At 38.8% G+C, this 16,151-nt stretch overlaps 1 protein-coding gene across 1 annotated transcript; it reads left to right on the top strand.

Annotated features, from left to right (window-relative positions):
* Positions 1-746: 746 nt before the first annotated feature.
* On the top strand, positions 747-15,633 carry pcyt2 (phosphate cytidylyltransferase 2, ethanolamine). Its single transcript, XM_088075748.1, has 12 exons — positions 747-1,049; positions 5,574-5,662; positions 7,707-7,868; positions 8,186-8,337; positions 8,755-8,796; positions 9,875-10,013; positions 10,109-10,191; positions 10,905-10,982; positions 11,532-11,597; positions 12,662-12,727; positions 13,500-13,588; positions 14,348-15,633. Exons 1-12 carry the CDS (start codon positions 925-927, stop codon positions 14,463-14,465), a joined length of 1,209 nt encoding a protein of 402 aa, XP_087931874.1. The 5' UTR covers positions 747-924; the 3' UTR covers positions 14,466-15,633.
* The last annotated feature ends 518 nt before the right edge of the window (positions 15,634-16,151 follow it).

The following is a 16,151-nucleotide window of genomic DNA, read 5'->3' as shown; positions in this document are numbered from 1 at the left end:
TAAAAGTATATAGTAGGGAAATAGATGTCAAAAAGTAGCTCTAAACATTAGTTGTTTTTTAAATTTGTTTATAAACATATATATATATATATACATATTTACAAATCAATATTTTGAAAGAAATTCTGGACATTACAACAAGTTGAAATATAAACAATAAAAATGATCAACTGAGCATATAACTCATAGAAAATAAATAAAATGGCTATACATTTTAATAACTCATTCATGAAGACAAGGAAAAGAGGACTGGCGTTAAAAATATAACATAACATCTGAGAATAAATTTCTTAGGGCCGTAATAATCAAACTATTGTACTTCGTATTCCCTCTTTTTATCTCGGAGCTTGAGGACCCCTGTCTGGTATCCAATTTTGAAACAATTCCCAAAAACGTTGTACATGATTGGATGCAAAATATAAATGTTTCAATCTCAGATTCGGAGAAAACAGTTGTTCTTGTCAATATTAAATGTTTGTCTTAGAAACTCATTACAAGGGTAAAAATCACTCATAAAAATATTTAAAATATTATCATCATTTTAAAATGAATCTCTGTAGCTTTCAAACTCTTTTTTAACTAAGTACATTTACTCATGCACAGTAAATGGACTAAGTGAGGTACAGTGGCTGGATAAATGGACTTAGCTGTGGACCTCTGCTGGTTTGTTTATAGGTTGTATCTGATCACGTGACAGGAGGGATTATGCAATCCGTACGTCAGCGCGAGAGGATTGTCCGATGTGACGTAGTGTTGGAGGCGTTGGCCGGCTCGTGTCACTGTACTCCGGAGAACCTGAGACGGAGGAAAAGACGTCCTTTCTAAATAATCCATGAGAGAAACCGGAGTCAGATACTTTTAAACTCACTCTACCTCTTGGTTTTATCTGTGCTACCACTCACTGCTTTACCGGAACCTGTCGAAATGATCAAAAACGGTCACCACGCCACCGACGACCAGCGGGATGACGATGGGTGCAGAAAGCCGGGTGGTTCAATGTGCAGCCCGGAGAAAAGGAAGCGGGTCGTCCGGTTGTGGTGTGACGGCTGGTGAGTGTTTGTGCCCCCGCCACTGTGTTATTACCAGTGCTGGTGTATTAAATTATTCTCCACAGTGTGTTGTCTTAAACGCGGTTTTTATAAACGCAGGGACTAAAGGTGGGGTAGCATGCTAATGCTAGTTAGCTACTTACATTAGCAGTTAACCTGGTAACACAGCAACAGTTTCTCATCATACGTAACTAGTTAAATGTTTTAATTTAAGAAACAACTCACAGCTAGCGTTACTTTCTGTCAAACTTACCCAATTGTTGCTTTTTCTATTACAAAAAACTTCATTTTTTTTAATTTATGGACAATTACACAACCTATGTTAGATATTTCAGGGCTTAAACGTTTTAATTCAAAGAACTAATTGCGTCAAATTTCTTCAGTAAGTATAAGCAGGTGTAATGTCCAAGGCTGTTTCCCCTGTCTAAACCTAAACTCTTCCTATTTTCCTGAAGGACTTGTCTATTTCTATTTTTAATAATTTACATCTTTTTATGTATATATTTATTTTTCTTTTATCTATCTTCTATATATTATTTTTTTTATTTTTATAATATTCCTTCTTTGATTTCCCTGCATTCCCCCTCTTTTTATGAAATATTTATTTTATATCATATGCTATGTATTTTATATTATTTACTCCATTTTAACACTACAACCAAATGATGGTAAATCATAGGAGCTACATAACTAATACTTCCTCTGCCAGTCCTAAGCATGTGGACCAAACCCCTTTTATTTTATTGGATTTTATTTATTTATTTATTTAAAAAACCAACATGGATGGTTTTTATGAGGAAAACCTGAAGTATTTTTTACTTTCCTAGTCTTTGTGCCCCCATGCCTCTCGAAAACCAAACCACTGAGGCGGGCGTTATATATTAACAGGAAGAAAACACTATTAGACAGTCGGGACACTCTTCGGTATAACAACAGCGTCACTTATCAGTTTTTATGGCAAAGTGATGGCATGGGGTAAGCAGGGACAAGGTCCTCTAAGTCCACAGGCTCATAGCCTCACAGTAAAGCTGATGTTTTGAATGATACATGAAATGTGTTTGTGTGTGCATATGAACGACCTATACAGAGGTGCAACTATGGTTATAGAAAGGTTAAAAAGGACCTATAGATGAACACCTGTGCAGTGTTATGTTGCCTACACACACGTTAGAGATGCCGGTTGTAAACCTAAACATGCCCAAAACTCCTACAGTTGACTCAGAGGAGATGCTTGGCTGCTTTTACATGCATCTTTTATGAAAATGTTGAAATGTCAAAATAACATCTGCTGTCTGCAGACCTAACCCCTTACTTTTCTCAATCATACAAGAACATTGTTGTGTGGGGGAAAGTGGAAGCATGAAATGAAAAAAATCATTTTGCTTTCATTTCTTATTTCTAAATAATTAGCGCCATAATTACATTAACAATGACTGAATTAATCAGTTGAAAGACTGAATTTTGTATAAGAAAGTGGAAGCTCTTTTAGGCCCCTTTAACCCCTTAAAAGTACAAAAGTCTTTAGCCCAACCCTGCACAAGGATTTGTGTCTAAACTCTGTTTGAGCTGAGTGAATAACTTCTTATGCTGCTCATCTTTTTATTCAAGAAAGGCAAATTGGGGTTCCAAAAAAGAAAAGAAAGTGAACAGACTGTTAAAAAATAAATAAATAAACAAATTAAATGGTGTATGACAGAGACATGAAGCTAAAGAGGAAGGGCGGGGGCCCACAGGGACTGCTTAAGCATAGGGCCCAGAATTTGGTGCGACACCCTTGTTCACATATTTAGTTCTGCCTTTAACACCTCAAATCCTCCTGTAAATACTTTCAAGGTTGTCTAAGGTAAAAGCCTTGACAGTGTTAATCGTTTGACGTCCGATGGTTTGGGTAATTAAGATAAGGAAAGACTTTATTAATCCCACATCAGATAAATTCACACTCAAGAGTCAGAAGCAAGAGAGAAATGCAAAAACAATGATCTGATGCTAAAAGAGGACAATTTATTACAAAAATACAAATTAGATCAAATAAAACTAAACTAATATAAAATCTATATGAACAATGTACACCTTTCACTTACACAGATACCTTATGCCCATGATTGTTATTTGCACACGATAACTGAAAATACTCACACAGTGTAGTATATTTACTGTAAACATATAGAAATATAGCCTATAAGTATTATTGCACAGTAAGTGGTAAAATACTGCACAGCAGGATATTGCACAGGCATGTTACACAGTATAAATATAAAGAATACGAATATGTGAATATTTATGAGAAAAGAAAAAGAAATACACACACACACACACACATATTAAGAGAGAGAGAGAAATGAACAGCAATTAGGCTACTTAAATTAAGATTGGGTTCTGAAATGATAAGAATAGTAACTTTACTTGAGGTTATTTACTTACTGACTGTCTGTCTGTCTGTCTGTCTGTCTGTCTGTGTTACTCTGATACAAACATCTGAGAGTTGGTTGACGCTCAGAGCCAACTCATTAGTCAGATAGACTCTGAGTGGACAGTGCATAAATTCTCTCCTGGAAGCACTCAGGAAGTGCTGATAGCTAGTTTAACATGACCCATCTCATGTGGTGGATATAAATAACTAGCATAGTGAACATGTCGTTCAGAGTGATGCAAAAGCGGCATGTTGTAAGCAGTGTTTGCCTCTTTTCGGGGGGCTCGAAGGGGGTGTATTTAGACCTACTGTAGTATATACTTATTGACATATGATATATCATAAGACAAAGTAGAGAAAGAGGAGTTGTTTAATGTAATTGTCAAAAAACAAAATAAATATTCAGTAGTTTGTAACAGTTATTAGATGCATTCGTGATGGCCCATTACATAATTTTAGGACAGCTGCATATTTGCTTTTACAAAAATATTTGACGATGTTAACTGAGCCAAGAGGAACTGCATCGTGTGACACGGCAATCTAATAACTACTGCTTGCACTGACAGCTGATACTGCATCCAAAAAACATTGTCTGTTGATTGATTGCTCTCTTTATCATTTTACACATTTGCAATATGTCTAAAATTGTAGACCTTTTAGGGCCATTAAAGACATTTTGTTGTAATTTTCTGACACCAGTTGACTTTAGGCAAATATTCACATGGTTTGAAGTGTAAAAACAGTCATCACCTCACTGTATTCACTTTGTCTCTCTTGCAGCAGTAAAACTGTCATGAAGCTGTTGCTCAAGAATGCAAATTTGTTAAAAAGTAAACCCTGAGCTGCATAAACATGACTCTGAAGAAGATATATTCACAACTGGGAGCATAGTGTCTTAACTGATCCCAACCAGGTGACGTGAGGGAGGTTGGGGGATTATTGCTAAGGGAATTCAGACTAAAAGCTTGTGGTAATGTCATTATAGAGGAGAGGTCTGCTCACTGGAAGTACAGTCACAGATGAGGTCTGGTGTTAAAGCAGTAGGATCCGGTGGAAATAACCTACAGATACAGAAGTGTTAACAGAAAGGACCTAAAGGCCAGAGAGACTGGTATTGTAAATAAATATGACTAGTGTGAATCCTTACATTCACTGGGAAATTAGGGACAAGGAAAGTGGCTGCGAACTTATGTTCCTAAAAAACTCTTATGTATTTATATAAAGAGTGGTCAGAATGAGTATCACTATAACTTGCTGGCCAAGCTACCTTTAGTCATGTGATTTGATGGTTGTTTGGGATATCTTAAATTAGCACAAATATAAATGTATAATATAAACCCCTTGCTAATAAATGATTTTTTTATGCATCTATAACCACCAGCTGCTCCTGTGAGGCTGCGCAGTGTGTGGGCGAACTGTACGGTCCTGTGATACCATGTGAGGACTATAGGAATGTGAAGCTGCAGGGTGCTGACCTGAAGCACATTTTCATCAAGCATAACTCGCTCTAAGCAACATCCCCGTTTTTTTGGGATTTCTCTCTTTTGTTTTGTTACAGTCGGCTAAGACTTAAAATATGTTGCAACAAAGGAGGAACATGACTTGTTTTTTAAAAAAGGCAAGCCAGTGCAAAACATTAACTGTATAAGTTATGCAATGGCTGAAAACAAATAAACAGTGGCACATTGTACACAGTGTCCCTGATTGTTACCTCTCGCCCACTAACCTTTATCATCATCTCTCACAGTGTTTAAAGGTCTATCCGTCTGTGTTTTGGGATATCACCTGCGCAATTTGGAGAGCATGTTTTTACAGCACACTGTTCTCTACTGTCTAAGGTCGCCATAAAAAGATATTCAAATAAATATGAGATCATTTTAAATGACAAAGCAAGATGAGTTAGTCAGTCAAAGCTGTCCTGCAAAGACGGCTTTTAAAGACCATTTAAAAGACAATAGTGTTGTGAGAAAGCTATAGCTGCAGGGTGCTTATTGTTGTTTTGTGTGTTTATCTGTTTGTTTTTATCTGTTTTATCCTTTGTTAAGTTTTGTTTAAGTACTTACAGTATTGTTTTTCCATGCTGACATTGTCGTCTCTTCTTTCTGTCTCCACAGTTATGACATGGTACACTATGGACACTCCAACCAGCTGCGGCAGGCCAAAGGCATGGGAGATTACCTCATAGCTGGAGTGCATACAGATGGTAAGACACATATACACACTCAGATATGGATATTTCTGTGAAGCCTTTTCACGATCAACTGTCATTACACTCACTGAAAACCCGATTCAACACAACTTGATGGTACAAGGCCACAACAACAGTGCTCCTTGCTGCAGACATAGCTAACCTGTGTTAGGGTCATTTCCAGTACCTCTTGCAAGCTACTCAGACAGCTTGAGACTTCCGGTAACTTTTAAGAGGCTAACCAGCTCCCTTTGTCTTGGAAATATCCCTGACGGACTGCGTAAAGATGGCACTTACCTTCTTAAGATCTTGCTGGCAGCAAGCTAAAAGGCCATCACAAAACACTGGTGCTAGAAAAACTGCCCCACTAAAGGCATTTTGTTAATATTGTTAAACCTTTATATGTCTTAGAACAAATGACTTATTCCATACGACTCCAAAAGGATTTGGGAGAAAAACGGTGGCAAAAATGGTGTGCTTATTTAGCCCATGAGACAGATTACTCAGAATTATTGCATGTATCATCATGTTGGCTATTTAAGTTTGAATTAGGCAACTTGCTTGAAATTATCACCCCAACACCTCTAATCTGTTTTTTTGGGGTTTTTTTCTCTCGGTTTTCTTTATTTTGTTGCCTAGCTTTGTACTGTATTTAAAACATGAAAAATGTTTATAGATAAAGAGTTTTTTTTAAAAAGAAGCTAACCAGCTGTCAGATATAAATGTTTACTCTTTCAATGTCACCTTTATTAAATAGGCATGAATGCAAGCTACAAATGTTTAAATGGCTGCAGCCTTGAAGATCTGTTTACTTTGCTCAAAGTAAACTGATTTTAGTCAAGATTTTACATTTCATAGTCGTTTATCCTAATTAAAACATCATGATAAAAAACATGAAATGATTCCACCCTCCCATGCAATCTGGGTCAAGGAGGTGCTGTATTTTCTTAAACTGGAAACAATTAAGATGGCCCTGTGTGGGACTACTAATGCATTTATAAAGACGTGGAATCCCTTTCTGTCCCGTATGTTAATAGCTCAGCCAGCCAAGGTATTTTGGACTTTGGTATTTTTGCTTTTTAGCCCTTTTTTTTCCTTTACCCTTTCCTATTTATTTTCCAGTTTGTGTTTATAGAATCATTGTATTTATGTCTTTTTTTCTTGTTCGTTTAATGATGTACTTTTCAATGTCGATCTCAATTCTGTGCTTCTTTTATGAGGTGGTGGGGGTTGGGGTGTTCATTATTGAGATATTTACTCAAAGTCAGGCGCAAGGTTATCACAAGCAGGCAGATATCAATCTGCACAACATGACACATTTGAGTCAGACCACTTCCTTGCTGCTGAAATGCAAAGTGCTAGTTTTAACAACAAGGCAATTTCATATAAGACAGGCATAAACAAAAGACAGGGCAAAATAAAAAACAACATATAAAGACACATAAAGATGATTTTTAAAAGAGACAAGCAAAATAAACTTGAAGATGCAAACAGGCTAAAATAGAATAAATAAAATCAAACCCTTGAATAAAAATGAAAGTGCAGTAAATAAAATAGTTTAATTTAAAAATGCAGTAGTAAAACAAAAAGTATTAAATCCTCATTTTAAGAACTGAGAGTTGTTGTAGATCTCACATGTTCTGTGAGATTGTTCCAGATATGTGGGGCATAAAATCTGAGTACCGGTTGACCGTGTTGACTGCACCACAGAGATCTAATAATAACAAGACGGAAACTTTTCCACCACCCGTGGTAAAGTGGATGTCGTTCAAGACAAGAGCAGTCTTTGTGCTGTGGTCGAAATCCTGACTGAGAAAACAACTAAACGGTTGTTTAGGGCCATGATGGTTTTAAACTGTTAAAAAAACAGTCTTTTAACATTTTTTTTTTATAAATGGGAGGTTTGATATGGGCTGTAATTGTTCATTAATGAGTTGTCTAAATCTCTAAGGAGTAAAGAGAGTTTGTATTGTAGCAAATAAGGAATTCAAGGTCAATACAGATGTAAATGATGTGCCAGTAATTAACCACAGATATTAACTCTCATCCTCTCTCAAAGCGGAGATTTCCAAGCACAAGGGTCCTCCTGTCTTCACTCAGGAAGAGCGCTACAAGATGGTTCGGGCCATCAAGTGGGTGGATGAGATAGTAGAAGGAGCACCTTACCTCACCACTGTGGAGACTCTGGACAAGTACAACTGTGACTTCTGTGTGCACGGAGGTGAGCCACTTTAGGGCTGCTCTTTGAATCTCGTTTCATAATGATGTCAAGATTTTGACATGTGGGACGACCACTAGCTCACTGGGTACAGTGTGCGCCCCATGTGCCTGAGGCTTCTGCAGCGGCCCGGGTTCGAGTCCGGCCTGTGGCCCTGTGCTGCGTGTCATTCCCCCATCTCTTTCCCACCTTTCCTATCTCTCTCACACTGTCGTATACATGAAGGTAAAATAATAATTAATATTTTATAATCTTTAAAAAAGAAAGAAAAAGATGCTAACACGTGGTGAAACATTAATGTCATCGTTTGTGTTCACCAGATGACATCACGCTGACGGTGGATGGTAAGGACACATATGAAGAGGTGAAGCGCGCGGGACGTTACCGGGAATGTAAGCGCACACAGGGTGTCTCCACCACTGACCTGGTGGGAAGAATGCTTCTCATGACCAAAGCCCATCACAGCAACCTGGTGAGTTAAGCTGCGTTTATACTCAGCACAAAGATCTTACAGCAGTAGGTGTATAGTTGACATTTGGTGTGGGATCTCACTCATTAATAGCACCATCACAGCACAACACTGATGTACGTATGACATGTTGTGCTCTAATGTAATTACATATATTTTTTCATTTACCTTATAAAGTGACAGCAGAACATGCATGTACTTCTCGTGGTAGTCCTGACCTGTGGCTACATTTATAAAATGGGGTGCATGTCAGATACGGTGACTATGTGTGTAGGCTTCAGCAGAAACGTTTGGCAACCCTTAACGCACAACTATGAATCCCCTTTAGCGTCTGTATGTGGGCGGACTCACTACTTAGTGTATGAGTGATGTTTGTTTTGATTTTGTTCTCATCTTTTATTCTCAAATATTTTTTTGCAGGATAACCCCGATTACCAACAGCATACAGACAACTTCGGAAAAGTGAGTATCTTTTTTTTTTCCCCCTAAACCTTCTCATGTAAATGAACCCAGATTATAAAGGATAATATAAAGGATATCTTTCCCAAACTGAGACACCAGCTGCATTTCATCAGTAGTTCCACTTGCCCTCCTTCACTTCCCCTGAGCCCTTGGTGTTGCGTAACAGCTGACGTTGCGCAGAGTCCACTTGGAGAGCGGAGGGAAAGCTGGCGGGGGATTGAAATGAAACACACCTGCTCTCCTTCACTTTCAGCAACTATCACGTATCGCTATTGCAGGATTAGGGTTATACTGCTTTTTACAGACCATCAGAAAGACATATAAATAAATAAAGTAAATATCTGCAGACTCCTCTCTGTGAGCTGAAGGCATCTTTTGCAGATAAATGCAATAGGCAGGCACTTGGTAGGCCTAATTAGTTGCATCAGTTTCTGATATAACAATGTTTTAATGTGATCTCTATCATGATTATCATAACTATTATTTTTACGGGTTCATGATATCTTGCAAAACAGCATTTTTTCCCCCAAGCAATTACAGATAATGTTGGAATACAGAAATAACACAATCCAAAACAGAACAACAAAGAACGTAAACATTAACTGCAATTAAACAAATGGCAGTTTTCAGTAAATTATCAAGCAATTATCTGCTAATAGATGACTAAATCTACAGACCTGTAAGCCTCCCTGAACAGACCAAAAAAATATTTGAAAAAGTGGAGCTGAAAAGCATCAGGTAGTGAATATATTTTATTTTATTTTTTAGTTATTTACCAGTTTATGCGTCGTCTCCTTCTGTGGTGCAGCTGGAGTTTTACTTATTACTGCCCCTTAGCATGAATGGACTGCAATGCATTGTGGGTGATATACACGTCTGGGGTGACCATTGTTGTTCACTCGCTCCCTCAGCCCTTCAAAGGTCCATCTGAACGCCACCTAAGATGGCAGTGGGGATTCCCCAGAGGTCAAGTGCTGAGGTGAACTGAATGAGGGCGTGTTGAACGAATTTTGGAACGCAGGAACCGCCTGGTGTTAGTAGCATTTCCACAGTCAGAGACCTGTTTGTTGTGTTCCAGGGTCCTAAAGGCCACAGTCCATGGACAGGAGTGTCGCAGTTTCTCCAGACGTCCCAGAAGATCATCCAGTTTGCCTCAGGAAAGGAGCCTCAGCCCGGAGACACCATCATCTATGTGGCCGGGGCGTTCGACCTCTTCCGTATCCTTATCATGCAGAAATAAACCAGAGCTGAGTAACAATCATGTCTGTGGTGCATGCTCTTGTTGTTGCCTTGACCACAAACACCTTCACAGACATTGGCCATGTTGACTTCTTAGAGATGGTCTATAAGCAGGCGGAGAGGCCCTACGTCATCGTGGGTCTGCACTTTGACCAGGTACACCTATTACACACCCACACACACACACACACACACACACACACTTCTCAGCAAAGCATCAACCCCTCGATTGAGACATTTGAAACAGGTTAAAGGTGTACTCTGCAGTATTGTTACTGTATAACACTGTTTGTAAGGATGCTAGGTGTTTTGCCTAACGTTGTGTTTTATTTTTTTTGTGCTGTGTCTTTTGGATGTCTGATGCTTATGGTCTGGCACCTGGTCGCTATCTTTTTAGAAAGCCCAGACCTCACCCGAGCACTGTTGGGGTACACGTCCATGAACTTTAGAAACAGAAAATAAGAAAATTCAGGCGGAGCACAGAGTCTCTGCAGATAAATACACCACAACAAACTTATTTGAGGGATTACGTCCGTATTAGTCGATAACATTTTTTTTGTTTTTTTAAGAAAATCCTGCATAGTATATCTTTAAGTCTGATGTTTTAATAATAGTAATAAACATTCTTTGTGAAGCGCTTTTTGAAACAAAGTTACAAAGTGTTTTACAAGGTTGATGAGCTGCAAACTTTGCTTATCTGCTTCATTGATGGCATTTGTTTTTATTGTCGGTGTTGCTGTGTCTTTGCTTTTCCCGAAAATGCCTGATTATTTAGCTTAAATCCTGCATGTTTTGATTCAAGTGAGTTTGCTTAATAATCTAAAAGGCAAAAATGTGAAAATACTAAACAATGTCTTCATTTTCTTTAGGAAGTGAATCGGTACAAGGGGAAGAACTACCCAATCATGAACATCCATGAGAGGACACTGAGTGTCCTGGCCTGTCGAGTGAGTTCCCATACACACACACACACACACACACACACAAACACACACACACACACACACAAACACACACACACACACACACACACACACACACACACACACACACACACACACACACACACACACACACACACTCCTCTGTAAATGTACCGCACAGTGGGATGCATTTCCACCCTGGATACTCACAGCCTGCAGACTGAACTTGGCTCTGTTCCCTTCATTCCTGCTGGTCAGCTATCAGTCCAGAACAATGAGTCCCTGTGCCCCCATCTGCACCATGTGTGTTTGTGTTGAAGTGAAACCAGCATTACACAAAACAAACATGTTATACAATTATAAAACCGCTAAATTGTTATGCTCCACAATCAGTTTTACCAGAACTGAAGTAAGAAGAGTAAAACCTTTTTCACCATTGAGCTGTTTTGCAGTTAAACTTTGAGATTTAAACAGAAATGCATTACCTGATGAGGCATTAGCATGTAAGTTTAATCATTAGAAAATGAACTTCTGACTGTGAATCTTAACCCTTCCTCACCTGTCTCTCTACAGTATGTGTCAGAGGTGGTGATTGGTGCTCCCTATGCAGTGGGCAAAGACCTGCTGGATCATTTTAAGGTGAGTTGCCTTAGCAAGACTTTACTTCTGTCATGTGTTTGATCATTTATTTAGACTTATTTAGATGAGTCTTGGCCAAAATAGCAGCTTCATTTTTTACGCATTTTTTTAGGAGAAGGGCGGCCCGTACATCTTCTAATGTAAAACTCAGTGATGTGTAAATTAGAGACAGTGGATTTTAAGTTCAAAGGCATAATTATAAGCAAAATATAACAAATGCAGTAAATTGGTGTAGGTATTAGTTCATCTTCAAAATCTAAAACCTGCAAAGGAGTTCAGCTGCATCAACATCTTTTTCTGGCTACTAATGTAAAACAGTACTTGTTCCTAAAATAAAAATTAAGTTTTTATTAGCTGTCATCCTGAATTTAAAGACAAAGAGTATTTCAATATGGTGTTATAAAAATGTCATAGGTTACCATACCTGGTAATCTTTATACAGTCTTGGACTCAAAGAAGTACATAACTTAATTTAACTTGGATTTAAAACTACTTTGAGCTCATTAAGGTTTGACAGAAGTAGAGTACATACAGATTAAAGAGTACTTTCAGCCTTTTATCATGTAGAAAAGAACAATAGATCACTGTATGATTGCTGTATTAAAAAGTTTCTCTCTAAGATAATATATGTACACCCTTAATTTAAAAAAAGGGACCAATAATGAGCCATACGGCACCCCCCTGTGGACAGGGGGAATGTTAGAAAAACAAAACAAAACATCAATTTGAACACCTTAAGATCGATCAGATTACCCTAAAGGTCGTTAAATCATCATCACAGGCTTTTTTTTCAAATGCTCCACAATTAGAAAAGCCTGAGGGGAATAAAAAACGGTAGATAACAAGTATGCAATGGCAAACTAAGAGCACACACAACTTTGAATGCAAAGTAATCAGGAGCTGGTTACAGTGAGAGAGCAGGAAGAGAGCGGGCCATCTGGCAGCACAGGCCTCTTGAATGACAGTACTTCTCACTGATTATAATGCAGATCGACTTGCATGCTAGAAGAATGTCATTTATGTCTCTACACATGGTTTAACCAGGTGTGTGTATAACTGTGCAGGTGGACATGGTGTGTCATGGCAAGACGGAGGTGTTTCCAGATAAGGATGCGTCAGACCCCTACGCTGTGAGTACAGGCTCCTTTTGTCTCGGCTCAATCTCATGTGATTGTACTGTGTTTATATGTTATACGTGTTTGTGTTAGACATTATTTTAACATCATTATTTGTCTTATTCACATTAAGGCAAGTTTTCATGTGAAATGGAACCCTTATTATTCCTTATGGTTACTGCTCTGTCTGCTACACTGGTCACTCTGTGAGGCCCTCACCTGGTCCATTATCCTCTTATACAGGGACGTCTTTCTGCGTACTGCGCATCACCTGTTGAGCGTGTATCTCTGTGGCTTAAACAAACACACATAGTAATAAGCGGTGCAAAAATAATGTAGACAAATACCACACAGTAATCTGAAATTAAATAACATGTACATTACATTTGATGACTCATAATAGGTGCACTTCAACTTGATATGAAGCCAGATGTCATTTAAAAAAAAAAAAAAGTGGTCACTGATGCTCCTTATGTTGTTACCCAAGACCTGATTAGAAGAATCTAACTTACTGGTCTAAATCTGAAAAATACTTAAGAATGATGTTTACTGCTCTGTTCGGGTTTTATAAAAGTCTCCCGATTGGCTTCAGGTGGCACCAATAGTGTTTTACATCTGTGTGTTACACATAACATCTCAGATGTTCACAATAGTGCGTGTTATTGTTTCATTCTCTCTCATAACATTGCTCTAATAGCTTAAGAGTGGACCTCATCATTCACAGGGCATAACAGGCGAACTTTGTCCTTGCAATAGTTTGATTTAACCATTTGTTCTCTGCCCTCAGGAGCCTAAGAAGAGGGGGATATTCAGGACCATCGATAGTGGGAATAATCTCACCACTGATGACATCGTCCAGAGAATCATCGAAAACAGGTCAGCGACTTCCCATTCTTAACGTGAAGGCGGGTCCATTTTTTTAGACTTACTCTGTCTGATTTTTTAATATTTTACATTCTGTAGCTTCCCTGTAGTATTAAAATCAGAATATTCACATTATGGTCATATTACGTATGTTCCTAATGACATTTTTAAAAGCCTTTCGAAAAATGTTTTCGCACATGACGTAGGTTTCTACATGATAGCACTTATGCATATAAATCCGTAGCCCGCTTTGTATTTTTGAGATGGTTATTAATGTTCCAAATTAGTAATTTTCCTTCCACCCCCCGAACCGATATGACTAAAGTCACACAATAATTAACAAACTACCTGACCGTTGCAGCGGTAGACTGGAAAATCCTGTTTTCTGGGAGGTAAAATGACTTTTTTTGTCAAAGACGTCTGGTGGCTTTGAAGGGAGCTTCAGTTTTCGTTAGGAAAGAGCAGTCTGACGGCAAAGTAAAGCAGTGAAAATATTACACTGACTGTGGATAAGTGCCTCATACAACCTCACTTCAAACATCTGAACCCAGACTTTCAGTTATTACAGTTGAAATGATCATCAGCAGTCACGGCTGTAATCACTGCTTTTTGCTAACAGCCGAGTGGGCGTTTCCATCAGAGAAAACAAAGTAGAGGGACCCGCTCTTTAACTGGCTCATCCTTATCATCTTTAATTCTCACTCTATAAATCATTCTGACTCTTTACAACTTTTATGTCAAGTTTATTGATGTCACCTTGCATGTTTCCAGGCTGCAGTTTGAAGCCAGAAACCAGAAGAAGGAGGCCAAGGAGATGGCGGTGATCGAGGCGATGAAGAAGAGAGAGCAGCAGGAGCAGAGTGAAGGTGCAACCAAGGCCGTTCACTAGTGAGACCTCAGACCTGCTTTCTTTATTTACTCGCACTCAGCTTTAAGAGGGTGGATTCAGCTGACCCAGAGCGACCGTCCGTGTTGTCCTGATCTGGACCTGTCAAGGTGAAACTACCAACAGGCCAGTCGGTCTCCACTTGTCCACTGGGTGCAGAATCCTGCTTTAGATATTTGGTGAGGTGGTGTGTCTTTCACGCTGCTGGGTTAACTTCTCTCAGCCTTCATCTACACAGACTACTCCAGTCTAATGCGATTAAACAAGAACACAGTTTAACCTGCAGAATCCCTTTAAACCTCCTCCTCGTCCTCCACAGAGAACTTTTTAATGTTGTCTGTCTTGTTTTGTTTTTGTCTGTGAAATCACACACTACGTGTTCCTGCATAGGTGTAGAAGTGGTATGTTAAGTTTGCGATAAGCCATAACTTAAAAATAACATTGTAAGTTATGTTTTTAGATTTTTAACCGCATTATTTTTTAATCATCATCGTAGAAGTGTCATCAGTAACGCTGACTGTGACTGTTTTTATTACACTGAGAAAACAGATTTATTTTAATTTCTGGAAATCACAATGATTTTGTCCATCCTGCGAGAAACTACCACGTCACTTGATCTGTGGAGTCTTTTAATTTTAACTGTGGATTTTAACTACCTGATTTTGCACCGAGAGAGAAAGTGTGTGTGTGTGTGTGTGTGTGTGTGTGAGAGAGAGAGAGAGAGAGAGAGAGGGAGTTTGCACTGTAAATGACAGTAATGTCTTGCCTCATTCCTAAAGCTATAACTAATTTAAGGGCTGTGAATTGTATCAAAAAGCTAAAATATCCTTATGTTGCTTCTCTCCTCAGTCTACTTTCAAGAAATGTGTTTTAGCGAGAAGTTTTAGATGTCCAAGAATTAAAAAATGTGGGACCCAGGATCTCTGTCAGACTTTTTGAGGGTTACGGCCTGTTGCTTTTCCTGTTGTTATGGGGCATATCACGCTGAGGTGATTATTAATGGTGTGAGACAATGTGTGTTTTTAGTGTGTGTCTGTGGGTTGGAAGGTGGGATGTTGGCAGGTAAATTAAATAAGTTTCTAAATATTAGACAATGGGGATTTTCACAACCTTTCAATCACTTTATTGCAATGTTTAAATTTCCCTTTTAATAAATTAACTGGTAATAAAATGTCAAAGTGTCATCTGATGTGTGTTTAACAGCAGTTAGAGTCGTGTGCAGCCTGATGACAGCGATCTTTGTTGGATCAGCACATCGTCACGGTTCACTGAGCCTGTGAAATGAGGCCACAGCCGCTCAGAAAACTGCTAAATCCAACCGGTCCCATTCACGCCGCTCTCTGATTCGAACAAAAAAACGCAAACCGTCACATCATTACAAACACAAAGAGCCTTTAATCCTCCGGACTGAGCGCCCTCGGAGGAGCTTCTGCAGGAACGATCCTGTCCCTCAGCTGAGGGACATAATAGACCTCTGTGCAATGCTGAAACACCGAAATCTCAGTCCACACATTCATTTAAACAATTTTTATATGTTATGTTTTGACACAGCTCTGCTTTTTAGGAAAGACAAACATTATATTACACAGGCCTGGAGGAAACCCATTTGCCAACCACTGCAGCTGGTGAAAAAAGCTGGAAGTGTTCTCTGGTGTGTGTGTGTGTGTGTGTGTATGTGTGCGAGTGTGC

Source organism: Plectropomus leopardus, chromosome 3 (genome assembly GCF_026936395.1).
Source record: "Plectropomus leopardus strain MGB_pleo_1.0 chromosome 3, ASM2693639v1, whole genome shotgun sequence".
In the NCBI taxonomy this organism is placed as follows: Eukaryota; Metazoa; Chordata; class Actinopteri; order Perciformes; family Serranidae; genus Plectropomus; species Plectropomus leopardus.
The sequence above is the reverse complement of the archived record's forward strand: the minus strand, read 5'-3'. Positions and strand labels throughout refer to the sequence as shown.